The 14498-nt window shown below is 55.7% G+C and overlaps 1 protein-coding gene across 7 annotated transcripts in view; it reads right to left on the reverse strand.

Moving 5' to 3' along the window:
• GAK (cyclin G associated kinase) overlaps positions 1-14498 on the reverse strand; it is a 46891-nt gene that overhangs the window by 22491 nt on the left and 9902 nt on the right. For 5 of the 7 annotated variants that reach the window (XM_081304054.1, XM_081304049.1, XM_081304048.1 and 2 more), the window contains 7 exons: positions 13223-13365; positions 9438-9563; positions 6198-6287; positions 5214-5349; positions 4817-4929; positions 3255-3345; positions 2004-2127 (listed from right to left, as the gene is read on the reverse strand). In XM_081304054.1, the coding sequence (XP_081160180.1) occupies positions 2004-2127; positions 3255-3345; positions 4817-4929; positions 5214-5349; positions 6198-6287; positions 9438-9563; positions 13223-13365 (823 nt within the window). The remainder of the gene's footprint in view (positions 1-2003; positions 2128-3254; positions 3346-4816; positions 4930-5213; positions 5350-6197; positions 6288-9437; positions 9564-13222; positions 13366-14498) is intronic. The other 2 variants (XM_081304052.1, XM_081304051.1) reach the window with 2 other exon arrangements.

Genomic DNA, 14498 nt, shown 5'->3' on the forward strand with positions numbered 1-14498 from the left:
AGTACTGAGCTACAACCCCAGCCCCTCTACAGCTTCTTTATTTCGTTTTTGTTTGGAGGATCTATCCAGTGATGACAGAGGCTTGTTAAAGTTACCCAGTATTATTGTGCTGTGGTCTATTTGATTCTGGATATCGAGAAGGGTTGATGTACATAGATGCTCCATTGTTTGGGCTATAAATATTTATGATTGTTAAGCCTTGTTACGCAGTATGAAATGGCTTGGCTAAATCTTAACATTTTAAAAGTTTGTTTAGACCCACGTGCAACCAGCGAACTCAGGGTGAGAGGACCTCCCTAAAGAAGACAAAAAGCAGAAGACTACAGCAAAGCACAGGCAAGTCTCATGCTCTGGTGCTGCTGCAGGATGAGGCACTTAACACAAGCCACAGTCTGGGACAAAGTATTTTCTGTGGGGCTGGGGCTGTGGCTCAGTGGTAGAGTGCTTGCCTAGCATGTGCGAGGCACCAGGTTTGATTCTCAGCACCACATAAAAATAAATAAAGGTCCGTTCACAACTAAATACACACACACATAATGTATAACTGGATTTAAAAAAGTATTTGCCATGTGTTTCTACACACACACACACACACACACACACACACACAGTGATTCAGAGAACATTTAGTATCAGCATGAAAACAGGAACAAAAACCCAGCTGTATGTGCTGGCAAATGCCTGTGATCTTTGCTACTTAGGAGGCTGAGGCAGAAGGGTCGCAAGTTCCAGGCCAGCCTGAGCAACTTAGAAAGGCCCTGCCTCAAAAAAATGGAAAGGGCTGGGGATGTGGCTCTGGGGTAAGGTGCTGTCCTAACATGTGTGAGGCCCTGGGTTCAAGTCCCAGCACCACTAAACAGATGAATGAGTGAACAAACCTCCACAGCCAACAGCAAAGGCAGACCCACACACCTGAGGGGGAGCACCACCCACCCACAGGGCCTGGCTGCCCCTCCAGGATGACACACACGCCTGGCTGCCTGGCACAGTGGGCAGAGCAGAGGCAGCAAGACGCCTGGCCCAGCACAACGTAGGCATCGGGTGCACCCACACCTCAATCCCAACCTCCCCTGCCGGGTGAACCTGGGGGCTGGCCGTGTGAGCATCACACACGTGTGCAAGGCTGTCAGCCTGCACCCCAGACTGAGAAGAGCCGAGGCTCCAGCTGCTGGGACAGGGCAGCCATGGACACTGTGAGCAGCTCAGGGCTCAGGGCCACCGCCACCCATCCCCACACCTGGGCCCCTTCAGTGGGAAGAACCAAAAAATGAAGAAGCAAGCTGGGGATGCCTGGCACGCACAGGGGCCTAGGGTCCACCACACACACGCAGAGGGGCTTGCTGCTACTTCTAAAGTTCATCTCACACACGGTGTCTGCAGGACAGTGTCCAACTCAAGCATGCACCCCAGGCAGACATGCACACATGCAAGCACATACACATGTGTACATGTGGACACCTGTCCCTGCCTGGGCTGAGAACACCTGTGCACACCAAGGCATCATGGCACACAGAATGAACAAATAAAAGGAGGCCAGAAAGCCCCACACCTGCAGAGTGTGGAGGATGGGGCTGGTCCTGATGCCCACACACAGCATGGTTCCTCAGTGCTCCCTCAACAGCACCCGAGCGGCCAGCAGAAGCAGTATGGGGACCAGGGCCAGCAGGGCTGAGCCCCAGACATAAGGCTGTACTCTGGGGCGTCCCTAGCCTGCAGTGGTGCTCTATGACCACGTGCTCAAGCCATGTGGCCAGGAGACCTCATCGATGAGGGGACATTATGCCTTACAGTCACTTCACCTGTCATACACCCAGAAAAACAATGTGACAGTGTGTTGGGGACTAGGGCGAGGGGCCCAGGCTGGGCACAGCCCAAGCCCAGGGCCAGTCCCAGCAGGAGTCTAGGCATGGGCTTCCCCAGCTCCGTGGTGCTGGGCTCACTCTGAGTCTGCCTGTGGCTCTGCCCTTGGCACTGGGGACAGATGGGGCGTAGACCACACTTACTTAGCAACAGACTGGATGACCTTGGAGGAGGTGTCCTTGAGGTTAGTGAAGAGTCGCTCGGTCCCACCCCGCAGGATGTCCAGGAGCCCACTGTGAGGCTGGTCATACTCAGCCAGTGCCAGGCCTGCAGGATAGGCAGGGTGTGGTGTGTGAGGGTGCCTGCAGCACGGAGGTGTGTGGGCCCTGGGAGGCGCTGCTGGCCCAGCCCACACCCAGGAGTGCGCCTGCCTGGGCCCTAGCAGTCTGACAGCTATTTCCCCGTCCAGAGGCAAGGCTTGCAGCTGGAGCTGTACCCTCCGTGGCACTGTGGGCAGAGGCCACGCCACCCCGGCTGTGAAGTCAAAAAGTGGAGGCTGACCAAAGTGGACCCTGAGAGCACAGGTCCTGCAGCGAGAACTCACAGGCTTCAGTGTGCAGGTGTGGATGCGACCAGGCTCCAGGTCCACATGGCTACCACACTGCACCTGCTGGGCCCCGTGGGGTGGATCCGGAGTGCCCAAACACAGGGAAGCCAGCTGGTGGGGCCAAGCCCTCTCCTCAGGAGACCAAGAGGACTGGGCGGGGGGCCTGGCCCATGGCCAGCATGTGCCCATGTCCCTGCCCCAGCACCCTCCCCTCTCCCCCAGGCCCAGGCCCCCACAGATACGCTCACAGAAGCCCACTCTGCACCAGGAAGAAGGCCATGCTCTAGCACATGGCAACTCAAGCCACGGGCACAGGTGGCCCCCAGCCCTGCAATCTCTCCCGCAGCCCAGCTCTACTCCCCACTCTGCCCCTGTCCTCAGCTCCCGGGAGGGACCCTGGAACATGCCTATTTCAAGGAAGCCAGTTTCCCTGTAGCCTCGGGCTGTGTAAGACAGCCCAGACACTGATGGTGTAGGTGGCTTTGGGCCGCAGAGAGTCAGACTGACTTCTGGGAAAGCTGGAGACTGAAGTCAGCTGCACCTAGGAGCCTGGCCCCAGGATGACCCTGGCCATGAGCTGGATCCAGGTGCTGACCACCCCTGGGACAGGACCCCGGAGACCTGTGCCTGGCCTCTCCTGGACCTTGCCCCACTCCCAGGAGCCCACGCCACACATTGCGTGCATGAGCTCAGCTGAGCCATGAGGCTCGGGAGTGCAGGGACCAAGCCTCGTCGTCTCTCACCACCAGGCTAAAAGTCCCACAGGAGAGGGAGTTGGGGCTCCATCTCAATATGTGCCAGGTGCCCAGCGCACAACAGGGGGTGGACAGTGGGCACAAGTACTCACCTCCACTGTAGCCACAGCTCACAGGGCCTCCGGCGGGGGGTGGCACTCGGGATGGCCCTGGGTTCCCACAGCCTCCATTCTGCTCCAGCAGCTATAGGAATCAACAGCATGGCGTTGGCGCCCTGGGGAGCCAGACTGTTATGCACCTGCCTCAGCTTAAACACGCGGCCCTCCACTAAGCTGCTCTTCTGCCTGCTAAGGGTCTAGGTGGAGGGCAGGCCACTGTGGACCCAAAACACTCAGCATGGGGAGGAAGCGGCTGTGGGCCTCAACCCACACCTGGCTGAGCGCCCTCCCCCACCTCTCCAGCTTCTTCCCTATCCACCCAACCACGGGAGGCAGATGCATGGTGCATGCAGACGAGAGGCACAGGCATCTGGGTGCCCGGGCTAGGGCTGCTCCCTCCACCACGGCGCAGCCCCGCTTGGGGAGTGGGCCCCAAGGAGCAGCGTGACAGCCTTGTAAGCCGAAAGGTCAGAGTGTGCTTGGAGTCCCCATGGACCAGTGCACCTCCTCAGTGCACACCCCAAGGAGAGTGAGGCCCATGGCCCCTACATGCCACCTGGCCCCTATAACCTCCACGGCCTGCAGCATACTCTGCTGGGGCCCGGAGTTGCCCTGGCCACAGAGCAGTCACCGAGAGGTGTGGACATGCCTGCCAGCTCTTCTCTTCAAAACAGACCAGCCATCCTACCTCCACAAAAATTTCTCATTGAGGCCCTCAGTGCCACCAATCGGCCACCCCAGACCTTCAGGATTTCCTCCCTGGCACCCTTCCACTAGCCGTGCCCTATTTCCTGCTGCTCCCCAACATATGAATCATAAACCTTAGCCTCCTATGCCCAACTCCCTCCTGGGGTCCTGGGTGAGCGTGCAGGCCAGCAGAACTCCCGTGCCCTGTACCACCCCCAGCAGCACAGACAGCACCGTCCCACCACACGCCCTGCTTTGACAGCCCCTGGAAAACCCTGTTTCCAGCTGTGAGAGACACAAGGAGCTGACAGACAACCAGAAAGCAAAGAGGACAGGGCCTCGCCTTCACAGGAGGCAGAGCCAGAGAGGAGGGGTGAAGTCTGGCCTGAGCCCTGAGCTGCACAGATGGGTCCCACTCCCAGAGGTATGGGCAGACCTCATGGCTACCTCAGGAAGAGTCTTGCAGCTAAGTGCCAGGGCCCTCCTGACCTGCCCACTTTCCTGGGTATGTAGCCACAGGGAGCCTCAGCCCAACAGCTGGCTGGGGCCTGGACAGTCCCAAAGCCATGTGAGCCAGCTGTGGGTGGAGACTGGACATGATCATAAAGCCACAGAAGGACACTTGACCCCAGAAACCGTGACATGCAGAAAACAACACACATCAGCAGAATCTGGACAAGAACCACCAGACAGTTGGGATGGAGTGACCCTTGGGCCTAAAGTGTGCGCAGAGCATCAGGGCTCCAGTCAGGACCAATGCAGTGCCTGGGTCTTAAACCTGGCTGCGGGGCAGGACTCCAGCCTGCACAATAGCTGCTAGCCCACGAGGACCTGGAACTGCACACAGAGCAGTGACAGGACACCCTTACCTCCGTGATGGGTGCCTTGGGGTTCAGATTCCTGGCTGCGGCCATCTCCTGCAGCTGGCGGACCACCTCTGTGATGGACAGCCGCTCCTCAGGGTTGACCCTCAGCATGGCACCTGAGGTAGAGCACAGCAGCCCACTGGACCCCATGTCGGCTCCAGGGCAGAGCACGGCCAACTCTCACCTGGTTAATACCAGAGTGCCAACTCTGGGAGCAAGGGAGAGCAGCAAAGCAAAGCACAACCATAAAACTGAACCAAGTTATCAGAAAGGTGCTAGAGCGTCGCAAGTTCAGTGGGGCAGAGGCTGAGGTTCCATGGAAAAGCACGAGTGCAGGAGCTGTGGGCAGCAGGTGAGGGGCACCCAGGCCCCTGCACCCACCAGCCTGAAGGGAACTTACGAATGAGGCTGTGGAAGATGGTGTACCGAGAGTCGTCCCCGGGGATCGAGTACTTCCCGTTGACTATGCGAAGCTTTGCACCATCCTCAAAAGGGTGCTGCCGGAAACACAGCAGGTACAGGATGCAGCCCAGGGCCTGCAGGGAGAGCAAAGCTGAGGCGGGCCAGGCCAGGGGACCAGGGCATGGGCTGAGTAGGGCAGAAGAGCAGCCCTTTCCTCAGGGACCCCTTTCGTGCTCTTGGTCCCACCCCACAGGAAGCCTAACCCTTTCCACCCTACCCGACACACGAAATGTCCAGGCTGCAGGATTGAAGCACCAAACTCTCATTTTCAGATCAAAAGGTCCCTCAAAACCATACAGCTAGGGCTGGGGCTGTGGCTCAGAGGTACAGTACTAGCCTAGCATGCGTGAGGCACTGGGTTTGATCCTCAGCACCACATGGAAAAAAAAAAAAAAAGGTATTGTGTCCACCCAGAACTAAAAAATGAATGTTAAAATAATGATAATTAAAAAAAAAAAAACCTACACAGCTAAAGCACAGGGACATGAATTGGGCCACTGGGCACCAAGGAGGACCTCGCCACGCAGCTGCCAAGGATTCGTAGCCACAGCAGTGGCTGGGTAGCTGGCTGCTTGCTGCTCAGGGGAGAGACCCAGCCTCCAAGTCACACAGGCCTCCTGTCCACCATGTAAGTGCAGCATGGCCACCCTCAGTCCAGGTGGCAAGGCCCTGGAGAGGAACAGGGAGCCCTGGGCTCACCTGACCCGGAGCTTAGGCCAGGCAGACCCCCCACTGCCTGGTGTCTGTGCTGCCTTGGAGCGCACTGATCCCCAGCTGGCTCTGCTCAACTGGGTTCCCCCAGAAGGTGTCACCAGTGCTCTTCAGCAGACCAAGACAAAAGGAAAGGAGGAGGCCCAGGGGACAAGGGTTGCTGGGTCTGCAGGCCTGTTCAAGCCAGGTGCCATTAGGCAATCAGCCTCACCCAGATGTCCTGCTTCTCTCCGATGGGGAAGTTGGAGTACAGGTCTACGATTTCTGGGGTTCTGTACATGGGTGTGGTGTTCCTCGTGATCTGAAGAAAAACACAAGTGTTTCAGAGCAAAGTTACGTGTAAGCCTTACTTTTTGTTTCACATCAAAACCCTGCAACAGGGACTGGGGCTGTCGCTCAGTGGCAGAGCGTTTGCCTACCATGCATGAGGCACTGGGTTTAATCCTTAGCACCACATAAGAGTAAACCAGTAAAACAAAGCATTCTGTCCATCTGGTCTATACAACAACAAACCCTGCAACTTTTTAAACTCTACCACAGACTAGGTGGTGCCCTGTCCTGTCATGGAGTCCCAGAGGCCTTGGTCACCCACTTTTAACAGGACCCTGCTGTCTACGCAGGAGAGGCACATCTCAGTCGGCTGAGCCCACTCCAGGCACTACATGCAGACCGACCACAGGAGGGCCACGTGAGCTGGGGTGCTGTGTGACGGAAGCTTCCACACAGACACTATTGTGGACACAAAAACCTCTGTAACAAGAGAAGTGACCACATGTATTGGCTGGCCAGGTCTAAAAACTGAGCCCCATGTACTTAAGAGGGCCACACCCACACAGCACAGGAAATGTGAGTCTCAGTGCAAGGCTCAAGCATACAGCCACCCCCAAGTCACAGATGCCACAGGGACAGCCAATGCCCAGGAGCCACATGGCAGCAGCCACTTCTTCAACAGATGGGATACAGGATGCACTGTCCTCTGAAAGACCTGTGGTCCACAGGCAACAACCTGAGGCTGGCAAGTGGGCAGCCACAGGACAGTGGTGCAGGGTGGGGCACAGTGCCACCAGAGCTCCCAGCAGAAAGGACACACAGCACGACCACTGCAGACTCACTTCAGGATGGGGGAGAAGAGCAGCCAAGAGCGGGGCAGTGTGAAGACACCCCTGCAGGACCAGGAGGAAACTGAGCAGCAGGGACCCGGAGCCACGACGGGAGGGCACCTGGCGATTGCTCCCCAAAGCACTGTCCAACAAACTAGCGAGGAGCGACCTTCCTGAAGGACACGCACAGCCAGGAGCTCTGGGCTCAACCTGATGGCACCTGGGGCTGCAGCTGGGAAAACTCACATCAGTAACACCACTGGTAGCTGAGCTCTCGCCAAGGAGGGAGCAGAGCCAGAAGCCCTTGGGCTGGCTGGTGTGGAGCATGGCATAGACCTGGGGCTGCGGGCTGAGGGCACACAATTCACATGTGAACACATGCACGCAGATGTGTACACCAGTGAGCACATCTGCTCTGGCGTCTCAGAGGAGGCAATCTCAGGGCCTCGGGGTAGCAGAGAACCATCAGTACTCCTGTCACCAGCATTCCAGATGATGGTGAGAGCCATTCTCTACCACACTGACACAATGCCACAGACCAGGCGAGCACGAGTGGGCTGCTCTGGCTCCTGGTTCTGCCCACGGTCACAGGTGCACATCTGTGGCAGTTGTCTTGCTGGCAGGGCCCCAAGGCAGCCCAGCTCATGTGGAGGCAGCAGAGCACCCTGCGCACTGCCATCTGTACGTCGTGGTGCTTTACTGCTGAGCTGCACCCCAGTCCTTTTTATTCTTTGAGACAAACTTGTCATCCTTCCACCTCCGCCTCCATAGTAGCTAGGATCACAAGTGTGACCACCATACACAGCTCTCCCTTCGTGTAAAGCCACCAAAGGGCTCTACCTTGGTGACTCATCTAACCCTGATGGCCCTACAAAAGACTCCCGTGAGCCTCAGGGTAGGTTTCTACCCCCTTGGGGCCTCATGATGGGATTAAACTACAACCTGTGTTCAGGAGAAGGAACCATATTTAAACCACAGCAGATGAAAAGGGTCAGAACCTGGAGCCAGCCTGAAGCAGATCTAGGATATCCTTGTACCACAATTAAGGACACATGCTCACCATGGGAAATGTGGCACCACAGTCCCCGTGAAGACAAGCGAGCGGGCACGAGCTCCTGCCTCAGCCACGTGCAGAGCATCGAAGGCTGCGCAGCAGCACAGAAGGCTCAAGGGGAGCTGCACTGCAGGCAGCCCAGGGCAGCCAGCTCACACACCTCCAGCAGGCCCTCTGTGGCGGGTGGCAGCATGCTGTAGGAGCACCAGATACACGGCACCCCATGGTCTGTCCACACTGGAGATGGCTGATGGCGCTACCTCCACTGGTACTAGATCCTCGGGGCCATGGGGACCTCCTCCCCATACTCTTGTGCAGAGTGGGGCTGTGAGGCAGCCAGCAAAGGCCAGGCCTCCTCCCTGTGCTCTGACCAGCTCAGCACATGGCCCAATTCCTCCTGAGGAATTGGCCAGCCAACCCGAGACGACATGGCTAGGAACTCAGCATGTGGCCCTTTCAGTAGGCCTGTGACAAAAGTGGAAGACCAGGAAGCATGGCTCTGATCCAAGGACATGCTCCTGGGAGCCCACAGCTCTTTGGTAAGGCCTGTTCCGTGTTAAGAAGTAGGTGTTCTTCTCAGGCAGCAAGCAGGAGCAGCACTACCTCCTCCCACACCACCTGCGTATGGGAGGAAGGTGCACACCTCTGCACAGAGCAACCTGGCCACAAGGCAAGCTCCACGCAGGACACACTGATAGGGGCCAACCCTCCATGCACAATGCCCCACAGAAGGGCCATCTCCCACCACCCTCTGAAGCCTTCTGTCAGACTCCGTGCCCCAGCCCATGGCTTTCTGCTCTGAACAGTTCTGTCTATGGGATTCACACAGACACTGTGAGCTCAAGCTACTGTAGAACTTGAGCCACAGTGCAGCCCACCTGCTGCATGATCTCCTGGACAGAGCCACATGGAGGTGCACTTCTAAACCATACTTTTGAAAAACAGGAGATGGTGATGGTGATAGCTGCACAACGCCATGAACAAGCACACATTAACACCACTGAACTGTGCACTTAAAGGGACTACCATGGCACATCTGTGTGCACCTAACAATAAACATCCAAGGGAAAACAGGCATTAAGATATTCAGAGCCATCTGCTGCGAGGAAGAGGGTGAGATGAGAAGGATATTGTGGAGGGCAGATGGAGGGCAGCCTGGAACAGGACAAGCCCCCAGGACACCAGGCCCAGTTGTGGTTCACAGGGACATGCTCAGGCTCGTACATGAGGGATTGAGAAGGGAAAGGAAAGGGACTGCGGAAGGACCTAGGAGCAGCACTCGGGCAGCAGGCCTCACCTCCTCCTCCACCATTGCTCGCTTCTGGGCGCTCCAGCTGTAGTCAGGGTAATGCGAAATGGTTGTGGCACTGCCAAAGTCACACAGCTTAATGGTCCCCTGGTTGCTAAGCAATAAGTTCTCAACCTGCAAAATTCCAGAAGACAGTACTTATAAACTTGGGGTGCAGACAGAGCCTAGACCTCAGCAGAAGCCAATGAGAGCATGAGGTAGAACCAGTGTCTCACCAGACAGTCCCCTGCACCAAGTCAAGGCTGCTGGCCACAGAGCCACCAGAGGACCCACAAGGCCTGCAGCACTGCAGTGTGGAGGTGCAGGAGGTGCTGCAGGCTGGCAACAGCCTGATGGGGCAGGAGGAGGGAGCAGAGGGGCTGCTCTCCCAGGGAAGCAATTCGAGGTCTTAGGTCCTTCCTGAGCAGAAGTAATGTGTACCTATTTTAATTAAACACACACTTTGAGAAATCGTCTTTTATTTTATTTTTTTTTTAGTAATAGGGGTTGAACCCGGGGGGGTGCTTAACCATTGAGCCACATCTGGAGCTCTGTTTTATATTTTATTAGACAGGGTCTCACTCAGTTGCTAAGTGCCTCACTATGTTGCTGAGGCTGGCTTTGAACTTGTGATCCTTCTGTCACAGGAGGATCCTCCTGTGATCTGCTGGGATTATAGGCATGTACCACTGTGCCTGGCTTCTTCCTTCTTCTTTTTTCTTTTTCTTTCTTTTTTTTTTTTTTTTTTTTTGGTACCAGGGATTGAACCCAAGGGCACTTAACCACTGAGCCACATCCCCAGCCCTTTTACATTTTATTTAGAGACAAGGTCTCACTAAGTTGCTGTTGTTGGCTTTGAACTTGGGATCCTCCTGTCACAGCCTCAATTCAGAAAATTTTAAAGTTGAAATTAACCATAAATCAAGCAGATCACCCAAATCAACAACATGAGACCGACAATGAGCCTTCAAGAAAGTGGAAGAAAAGAGAATATAAGATACCTTTTACACTGAACACATCAAGAGCCTAGGAATACGCCCAAGAAAAGACGGGCAAAGACCTCGGTGCAGAAAGCATAAGATGAGGGGCACTTTCAGATCCTGAACCAACAACTAATCACGCTCCCACATGAAGTGCAACTGTATAGATGTCGGACCTACCCCAAGGGCCGCAGGGTGTGGGTGGCTGTCTGTGATCCCAAGTCCACTCTGGCTGCCGCCAGCTTTGGTGCAGCCAAACAGCCAGGAAGGCTTTTACGATTTAATTTACTTTACTTCTTTATGCAGTACTGGGGTTGGAACCCAGGGTCTTGCCCATGCGAAGAAAGTGCCCTGCCTCTGAGCTATACTACCAGGCCAGTTCTTACATTTTTAATGACTGAAAAATGAAAAAAAGATTACATTCCACGATACATAAAATCACAGAAAATACCAACTCCAGTTCATGGTTTTACTGGCACCCAGCCACACCCACTCATGTTATAGGATTTCCTATGCATTGAAACCCAGAGGCCAGCAGAGCCAGGGTCCTGATTCCTGAAGTCTGGTGGTTTGTTGAATGACTTGTCAACCACTACATGAAGGTCAAAAATTCTGATGAAATTCTTAAAAGTTCTGGGCAGAATTTGAAAAAGGCATTCAACAGTCTGCATGGAAAGCTAAATGGCCAAAGAGGCTGCAACCTGTGAGACTGCATGGACAGCCAGATGGCCAGAGAGGGCCCAACCCTAGAGACCAGACTTAGGCCTTCAGGAGACTTTGGTACCAGCACAGGGAACCTGGCCCAAGAGCACCACCAAGACGCCATGCTCATGACAAAGTGGCACCATGGGACAAGCGAGAGGATAATGACTTGGTCCCAGTTCAGAAAAGTAAAACACTGACACTCCTAAGCTCAAGCAAAAGCACAAGTCCTTTAGAAGACAGTACACAAGGCCACCTTCCTGTGGGACAAAATGGCCTCCTCAGGAAAACAGAACAGACTCCTGTGCAGAGAGCCTGGGGCTCTGGCTTACAGGAAGAACACTCAACACAGGGCCTTCCCTGAGAGCGCGAGTGCAGCCAGATGAGGCCTACCCCACACAGCAGCACCAGCATCTGCACACGCCAGGGAGAGGACAACGAGACAGGGACCTCCCCAAGAGGAACCCACATCCAGTAGACATGAGCAGCCAGCTAGTCTCACTGACAGGAAGGATGGCAACCTCGGCCCCCCATAGGCTGCAGAGTCGCAGCACCTGCGGTACCAGGGCAGGCAAGCAGGAAGCCAGGTGGGGTCCGCCAGGATCAGCCCATGCCCTCCAGCCACAGCTCCCTGCACCTCCTGCCCACAGAGAGTGCCCTTCCTGAGGAACGGTGGGCACAGAGCAGCAGCCCACCATGAACAAGGCAGCAGTGTGGAAGCATTCACCCATGACAGATGCCCCAGGAGGTAGGGCCACATTTGAGGCAGGCAGATCTCATGGGCAACACTGAGCGAAAGCGGCCAGGCACAGGAGGACGTGTGCCACAAGAGTCCGTTCCTGATGTCCTAGGGCAGAAAGGCACACTGCCCTCAGTGGGTGCAGAACATGCATCAGTAGAGGAAATCAAGACACTGGGGTCAGTGTGGAGAGAGGCCCGGAGGCCTTGCTGAGCCCTGCAGTGGCTAGCATTTCATGGCTAGCGGCACTTGGGGTAGAAGAGCCTGGGTGGAGCTGTGTGTCCTGCAGCAGAGACCACAGGACACTGTGGAGCAAAGGACACCTCTTACTTGGAGGACAAGTGATGCCAACCAGGCCAAGCTCACAAACCGACTCTTTCCCCAACTTCACTAACTCTGTGTTTTCCATTTTTCTTAATACACACAAAACTCGCTGCACTTAAAAGACATAAGCCAGAAAATTCATTGTGCCACAAAAAACCCACCCTCCACTGGTGTCCACTGAGGAGCGGACACTACCCTACTGCGACTGGTGGCCCAGCCAGGATGGGCAGACACCTGCCTGGGCGCAGGTAGTGATGAGGTGGAGGGGATCGCTGCCCCACCTAGTGTCACTCAGCCAATTCCAGGTGAACAGACCAGACGCAGGAAAGGCCGACTGAGCACTCAGAGGGTCTGCCCAGGAGACCTTGGCTGCTTCTAGAGCCTGCGTGGTGGGCACTGCTTCAGGCTCACAGACCTCAGGAGATACAATACTTTGAGGAAAACTGGGGAACTTGGGAATAGGCTAGGCCCGAGCTGGAACTCCAGGTGACATTCGTTTGCTGGGCAACAACAGGGCTACAATCGACTAAGGAACATCCCTATTCCCACAAAGATGTGCGTCCAGGTCCCTAACGAGAGGGGTCAGGATAAGGACAAGCTTCAGACGTCAGATGATTCTCACAAATCTTGGTTTTTTAAAGATAGGATAAGGGAGTGAAAACTAGGCCACCACCAGAAGACTCCTGTGGCACATACTCTTGAGAACACAGTGGAGTTCCGATGAACCCACCACACAAGAGAGACAAGCAGCGGCAAAGCTGGCAGGAAGGGGACTGAAGAATAGAGCCTGACAACCACAATGTGACCCTCAACTGCACCACGCGGCAGGCCTGCTCCCACAGGCACTGCCCCCCCAGGGCTAGGCAGCAGGGACACCTGCTGGTGCAGGGTGGGAGACAGCAGGGAGAGCAAGGAGTGCAGGCCCAGAGCCCAGTCGCTTGGGTGAGAACACCCAAGAGACCAGAGGGAGCCTCCACGAAGCCTCGCTGTACCCCACAAGGACACAGGCAGGAAGGGACCCAGCAAGCACTTTTGATGGCAGCTGGTACCTTGAGGTCTCTGTGGATGACAGGTGGCTTCTGTCTGTGCATGTGCTGCACTGCTCTGCACGTCTGGTAAAAGATCTTCAGAATGGTGTCACAGGACAGAGGGCCTTTAGATTCAACTCTCTTTAGAAATTCCACCAGCTGCCCTAAAAGAGATAAGTACATTTAATCACCCCGGGGCTGACGGATGCCATATGCTTCGAGCCAGGTGCTCAGGTCCAGCCTTGACTGCCAGGAACCTGTACAGTTTCTAACCCACAGTCAGGGTCCAGCCTGACTCCCAGCAGTTCTCAGGCGGCTGTAGGAAAGTCTGTGGATAGGAGCCATAACTGCAGCCCTAGGTCTGGGGTAGGGGCAGGGGAGGGGAAGGGTAGTGTCGCAGTGGGAACTGGCGTGGGGCATCCTGGGGCAGCATGAGAAACACAATCATCACACTGCAGAGCTCTGAGTAAGGAGACACCCTGCAACTGGGCAGAGGACCAAGGTACCAGCACCAGGAAAAGGGGCTCACAGGCCCCCGTGACATGAAGTTGAGCACGCCACTGGAGGCAGCCATCAAGAAACGAATTGCTCATGGGAGATTTCAAGGTCTCTGGTGAAGCAACCACTGCCTGGTTAGGTTAGACATGGGGCTGGGGTGGAATACCACACTCAGCAGGAAAAGGAGAAATGGCTATATATCCATGACCAGGACACCTCCACAGCCACACTCCCAGCCTGACCCTACTAACTGTACAGGCACGTGGGCTCCCACATCCTGGCCATGGCTCTGCAGCCCAGGGACCACAGGCACACTGTGGTGGGCACAGCCCAGCCGCTCATGGCCTGGCCAACCAACAGAACTAGGAATCTCAGGTTAAGTTGGCTAGTGCACCAAAGGCAGGGCCAAGGACCTCAGCCTCTGGGGCTGGGCCACTGCTAGTAACCCTGTGCACATGCACAGAGCCTCCACAGGCTACTCACACTCAACCTATCCTCATTGCCTCACTCCCATCTAGCTGCAGTCCCCCTTCACCCTGAGATCCAACCAACTTTTAAAACCTGCACCCTTAGCAACCTACCCCACTCAGTACCAGAACAAGGAAACAGCCATGCCCGACAAGCCCCAGGTGCACACCCTGCAGCCACATGGCCCCACTCTGTCCCGCACAAGACTTCCACACCGTGGGTCTTTGGCTGGAAGGCCCCAGGCTCCCCTCCTTGGCTCATAGCCCAGACATTCATATCCAGGGGCCTCATCCAGCCACCCCATCTATGGGGACACTCCATCACAGGCTTC

Source organism: Spermophilus citellus (assembly GCF_964194105.1).
Source record: "Spermophilus citellus genome assembly, chromosome: 8".
NCBI lineage: Eukaryota > Metazoa > Chordata > Mammalia > Rodentia > Sciuridae > Spermophilus > Spermophilus citellus.